Source organism: Bacillus rossius, chromosome 5 (genome assembly GCF_032445375.1).
Source record: "Bacillus rossius redtenbacheri isolate Brsri chromosome 5, Brsri_v3, whole genome shotgun sequence".
Classification (NCBI taxonomy): Eukaryota; Metazoa; Arthropoda; class Insecta; order Phasmatodea; family Bacillidae; genus Bacillus; species Bacillus rossius.
Window position 1 is genome coordinate 77,779,057 of NC_086333.1, and position 6,343 is coordinate 77,785,399.

Below are 6,343 nucleotides of genomic sequence, written 5' to 3' on the forward strand. Positions count from 1 at the left end.
ATGAATGGGTGGGAGGAAATGGGAGCACCTAAAGAAAAAAACATCGACTTATTACAAACGTTCATCACTAGCTATATGGTGGACGTTGCCATGAGAACGTGTGTTTCCTCAGTGTCCTCCCACTTTCCGGCCCATTATTTTCCTGAATCCTCCCTTTACATGACGTCACTCGTCAAAGTTCCATCGTCACGTCGTGAATGAACAATGAGCCCATACGAAAATGCAGCCAGGTTAATGGTATCTATTAAATAACATGGTAATACAAAAATTTTATATTATTTCATAGGTGTAGTAAGTTTTGAGAAAACTTTACAGAAATTATATTTATGTAAATTATTTTTACCACCAATACAATTAAAATCATGTTTATTTTTGTGGAAAAGACAGTTATTTTTCCATGAAATAATTTGTGAGTCAGCACGGTAGGTACTAGCAGCTTATAACAAAAATATCTTGAGCAAGTGACTTTACATATGCTTTTTTATATATAGAGTATGGTATGCATTATTGCTACTCTTTAATAATTTTTACCACGCACTTTCATAAATATACTTATTTGAACAATGACTAGAGATTTAAGACAGGTGATTCCTGGACGTGGAACACGAAAGTAGTAAATCGGTATTGAATTTTATGCTTGCGTTTCAAGCATTCTTTGGAAAATTAAACCTGAAGTACAATACTTTTATGTTAACGCATATGAATACTGGAAAACAAATTTCAAGCATTCAAAGATTTTCTAGCGTAGGACTCGCTATCCACTACACAGCGTGTTGTATCCGCAGGTAGTACGAACACTGGCAAAAAACGAGTAGGTGTAGTGATAACCATTACCTCTCCAGGCAGTCGCCCAGATAGTCGGACCTGTGTTCCTTTAGCGGCTGGAACAAGTCTTCAACATCCATTTCCTTCTTCATGCCCCTCCTGAATATCTTCCATGTCCAGCTGCAACAACCACGCCTTGAATTTCTCTTTTTAAATCGACAAACAGGGACCTGACCCAGCTTCGAATTTGTTGAGGGAAGAGGGATAGTGGAAGGATTTTGGGATAAATTGCTCTATCATAGGTTGAAATAATGCTGTGCTTTTGGCATTTGTATAATACATAGAACTTTCGTGTAGTAATATTACTGGTTACTGGTGGTCGAAATGTAAGGTTTGGCTGCTTTTTAGCGTTTATTGTAAGCGAATACATACACAACACAACCTTTTCCATGCGCTGCAGTAGCGTGTTCATGATCTTCAGCTATTAGTCATTTTTTACAATTTAAAAAGATACCAATCCATGTGTAAATGTTCGATGAATGCTACTCCTAAACACACAAGTCTCAGAGATCGCGAACAATTTTTTTAAAAATCGCATGACGTGACAGAGCTCCTCACACCTGTTAGTGGCCTAGGTATCTTCAGTCATTCCTCATCTTCTCAGTGCGAAGGTCTGTTTCGAAACACGAGTTGTATTCACCTATATAAACCCGAGGATCAGCGTGAGGTCAACACAACACACTCTCACCGAGCCGCCATCTTAAGTAGAATCGCTCCCAAGAGGAGGAAGCAAATTCTGAAACTATTTGTGTGCACTATGTACCGATGCTCACAGAAGCACAAAGATATTCTTAAATATCTTCCTTCAACACGATCCATCGATGCGAACTGATTAAAACAATTTCATGGAATCAGGCCATTGCTGTTTTGCACTGACATCACAGAAAAACTTCAAGAATTGACAACAATGATAAATACATAACAAGAACAAGCCAAAAATCAGTTTATGTCAAGTGTTAAATTCCTAGAGAGCACAGTTATAATTCAGTACTTTCTTTTACAACTTATTTACTTGAAAATTATTATGATTATGTAATACATCAATCATTCGAAGAACGTACGATGCAAACCAAACCACAGGCATTAAAAATTAATTTAAGTGGGATGGTGGATTTACTCACATAAAGAAGAGTGCAGACAGGGGGTTCGCCGTTTCTCTTGGATTGTGTGGTTTCTCGGTCCTCTTGCCGGAGTCCATCTTTTATTTCGTGTGTGGTGGCGCTCGAAATTTATTTCGAAGATAAAAAAAATTCCCTGAAAAGCCAGACCATAGAACAAAAAAAAAATACAAAAGTGTTAAGTGTTGTACCATGATTGTATATTTTTATTTCTAAGGGTTTGACCTCCACGTTTATAGTGGTGGGCTCCGGTACACTGGGGTATCAAATAAGAGTCATACCGGGGTATTGGAATCATGCAATCGAAACGCACTTGCGCACTCGGGGTACGTACACGAATTCTTGTACACTCACTGTAGGCTTGAATACATGCACAATATTGTTCACGTGTTTTAAATATGTATGTATGCACCCCAGAAGTTTCCTGTCCCTCTCGTATGCGAAGTTTCACTTGTTTCGCGTGTGGAGGCCACGTACCCGTGGTTTGCGGCATTCGGTGGGAGTCATTTCGAGAATGAAACGGAAGTCGCACGGGACGGAAATATGTAACCACGGTGCTCCATCTGTGGCGGACGGCGCAAACCAGTGTTCTCAAGGACAAAGGTAAACTTTATAATATTAACTGTTTAATGAATTTTAACAAAATGGGCCGTATTGTTATAAAAAAATTACTTGTCAAAAATCCGGTTTAAAGCGTGAGTTTAGTTTTTTTTTTTTTTTTTCGCTTTTATCGAATCGTTTCATTATATAGTCAAATATTTCGCTCTGCAAATGGAATGATTCCGACAGCGATGTAGTTGCTCCGGCAGCAAGTGATTATAATCGAGAACAACAGTCTAATTTTTTTTTGTCTCTATTGAAGTGAAACTTCTTTGGGCGCGATGGGAGTAAAATTCTAAGGCCAAAATTTAATACAACGGATTTTGTGAAACGTTGTGAAAAAGCGGAAAATAGGTTGCGGACGGTGCAGAGAACTGGGCGGGCCGCGGGCTCCACGTGGCGGCGTGCGGCTCAGGTTGAACCCCGCCATGCTGCAGGGATAGGCGGGTCGCGGTGGTAGGGACCCGCCTGCGCCTGACGCCACCCGACTTGCTGGCATCTGGTAAGGGAGTATTGGGGCAGAGGGCAACACAACGGGATTCGAGCTTATTGTTGTGCACCGTGCCACGGGACATATTCGCAATAAAATGACGTCCTTTCAAGTACGTATTATTTTAATTACTTATGTAAATCAGTATTGTTAAACAGTGTTATATGAGTATTTTTTTTAACTGTGTAACGAAATATACTTTCGATATGATCAGCAGTTATTTATAGTGAGTAATAATTATGTTAATTCATGTTTATTTATAAAATTGACTTCTCTCTCTCTCTCTCTCTCTCTCTCTCTCTCTCTCTCTCTCCTCTGTCACTTTACCCCTTACGATATACTTACGGGTCGAGGTTAGAATTACCAAAGAAGTTTCACTTCCATCACATGTACTGAGTTACACGCGCTCTTTTTGACGTGACAACGTCTAATAAATCGATGAACGCCGGCTGCACACACGAAAAAGGATGACTCATTGTCCCGTAACGCACATTGTCCCATTTACGCTGTGTCCCGTTACGCTCATTGTACGCTTGCGCCGCATCTATATCTCTTCCACTCGATTGGAACAACCATCTATTTGATTTTTTCGAGGCACATTAAACTTGAAACACTCCCATTCGTTTCCTACTTTTCCTATCATCGTCCTATCCTTAACAGAATAACACAGATTGGAAGAAGTTAAATAGCAAACATGTATAAAAGTTATAGTTAAAATAATCTCTTCGTTAAAGTAATAAACATATTTGAATGAATGAGTGCAAATGAAAGTAAATTTATCAATTAAATTGTAGATTTCATTTCACTCCTTCTTTGTATCCATACAAAATAGCGATAATTCAATAAAAATGATTCAATTTTATTCATAAAATTATGCAATCATTTCATCAATGTTTTGTTATGGCGTTGTCTCGTTAAAATATCGTCCGTAAACCGACTTTACAGACAACTTTTTTTTATTATATTTAGTTTATATCTGTTGAAAACATTTGAGGCAAAACTTAAAATGCCAAAAAGCTACCGGGATATGTTAAACTACAGGAAAAAAACCTTCAATGTAAACATTTTTTTTTGTAAATGGAATGGAAATAATCATGTAAAATTACAGGTTTTTGTACATTTGTATATACATTTACATGAAATCAAACGTACCACTACAAAAAAAATGGTTTGTCATTATACTGGGTACAGATTCTTGCCTTTAAATTTATCCTACATTAGTTAAAGTTCCCTAAATAGCTTTGCAGTATTAACTGCGCACATTAACAAACATAATGTACATGACTGGTGGCACGGCGCGACTATTAACTATGCGCCTATGCCAGCCCACAGAATGTATCGTAATAAAATGATGAAAGTAGCGTAGTGTTGACTGTAGTGTATGCAGTGTTAAATGCAATATCACATAGTGAACACACACAAACCAAGGATATTAAAATCACATTTAAATTATTATGAATATATTATAAAAAATGAAGTAAATGTAAAAATAATAACTATTATTATTATTTCAGTTATAACAAAGCTTTGAAAGTTCAAAAAGGACACACACACATATAGTTTCTTAGAATATTAAAATTATTCAGTTCAATTAACGATATGTTTATACCAATTTATGCCAATAACCGAAGTTTCACTTCATGTAAGACATAGTATATTTAAGTGAGCTAACCTTATATACTTGGTAATTAAATATTTTGTTCGCAGGCTTTCACGGCCATTGTCTGAAGTAGCTTGGCTTCTGGGTTGTAGCCGTGTCCTTGGCGAATAATTCGGTCGACCTTGCAGTCACCATCATCAGGAAGGAAGTTAGGTTCACCGACGTTCCGGTCGACATTGCAGTCGTCATCATCCAGGAAGAAGTCAGGTTCACCGACGTTTCGGTCGACATCGCAGTCGCCATCATCATGAAGGAGTTAAGGTAACTGCTCCCTGGATGATGGCGGCTGCAGTGTCGACCGAAAAGTCGGTGAATTATTCGCCAAGGTACACGGCTACAACCCGGAAGCCAAGCTACACTTCAATTAAATATTTCGTCGTATGATCGAAAGCTAATATAGTTTTTTTTTCTTACTCCGGTAGTACCAAATGTGAAAGTGTGGGTAGTTGTAACCCGGTGCGAACAGGAAAACGCAGTAATGAAGCAGTGAGAACCTGGGGTGAGGATAGTCTCCGAGACGACCCGGGAAGGCCGGAGAGCGAAGCGGCGGCCGAGGTCAGCCGGGATCGGTGCCGGACCACGGGATGCCGGACGCTGGCTCGGACGCAACAGACGCCGCCTCGCCACACACACGGCGCGCGAGGGAACAGTGCGGGGCTGATACGCCCGCGGCTATCGACTCGGCTCGAAGTGCGTCGGGACGAGATAGCGACACTCGAGGCGACGGGGCCGCTCGGTGTTTGCCGACGGCTCAGTGCGGCCATTGTGCCGAGCGCCACGCGTCGGCCGCGTGGTAGTCCTTTTCGTCTTGTCGGGTTTTGGTCTCGTTTCAACAACTGCTGTGCTGAATTATTTATTTTGTTCAATATTTTTGTGCTGTCATCATTTGTGAGGGTTTTTTTCATTCTCTTGGTCCATTTTTTCTTTGTTTTTTTTCCTTTGTTTGTTGACCATATTCCTGTTACGGAATATTATGTGGTGTTTATATCCTGTTGACAACGGCAATTATTTGCTTAATTTGTGTTTTTGTCTTTTGGGTATTTTTTAGTTTTCTTCCACAGACATAATTTGCTTAGCAATGGCGTACGTCCAAAAGCTTACATCAAGTCATGCACTCCCATTGCACAAATCTTTAAAAGATAATAGTAATTCCCCGCCACGGCTCCGTGGAGGAGCAGTAGCTACTCCGTAATGTTCGTAGGCTCTCACGGCCATTGTTTGAAGCAGCTTGGCTTCTGGGTTGTAGCCGCGTCCTCGGCGAATAATTCACCGACGTTTCGGTTCGACATCATCAGTTAGCAAGTTACCTACTGAGGTTCTTACAAGTTATCCTGCCTTTATATATACTCTCGCCTGAAGGGAAGGGTGCTTCCTGATTGGCTGCAGCTGTCGGCCAATCAGAGCCTTCCCTCCTTCTGATTGGCTGGGCCATTTTGCCAAACAGTGGCGATCTGTCAGATGTTGGGTGTGGAGCAATGTCTTGAGGATTTATAAAGAGTTGGGTGGGTGCGTGGGTGATTGGATTCCATATTTTTTCTTAATTTGTAGAATTTATGGCGACTGAAATGTCGACCGTAACGTCGGTGAATTATTCGCCAAGGACGCGGCTACAACCCAGGAGCCAAGCTACTTCAGTAGCTACTTCTTTAG

The 6,343-nt window shown here is 40.3% G+C and overlaps 1 protein-coding gene across 1 annotated transcript in view; it reads right to left on the reverse strand.

Annotated features, from left to right (window-relative positions):
- The window catches only part of LOC134532057 (ATP-binding cassette sub-family C member 4-like), a 33,620-nt gene extending 28,220 nt beyond the window's left edge, over nt 1–5,400 (reverse strand). The window contains exons 1-3 of the mRNA XM_063368234.1: nt 5,188–5,400; nt 1,947–2,079; nt 835–945 (exon numbers count right to left, since the gene is read on the reverse strand). Coding sequence (XP_063224304.1) covers nt 835–945; nt 1,947–2,023 — 188 coding nt within the window. The 5' untranslated portion in view covers nt 2,024–2,079; nt 5,188–5,400. The remainder of the gene's footprint in view (nt 1–834; nt 946–1,946; nt 2,080–5,187) is intronic.
- Between the last annotated feature and the right edge of the window lie 943 nt (nt 5,401–6,343).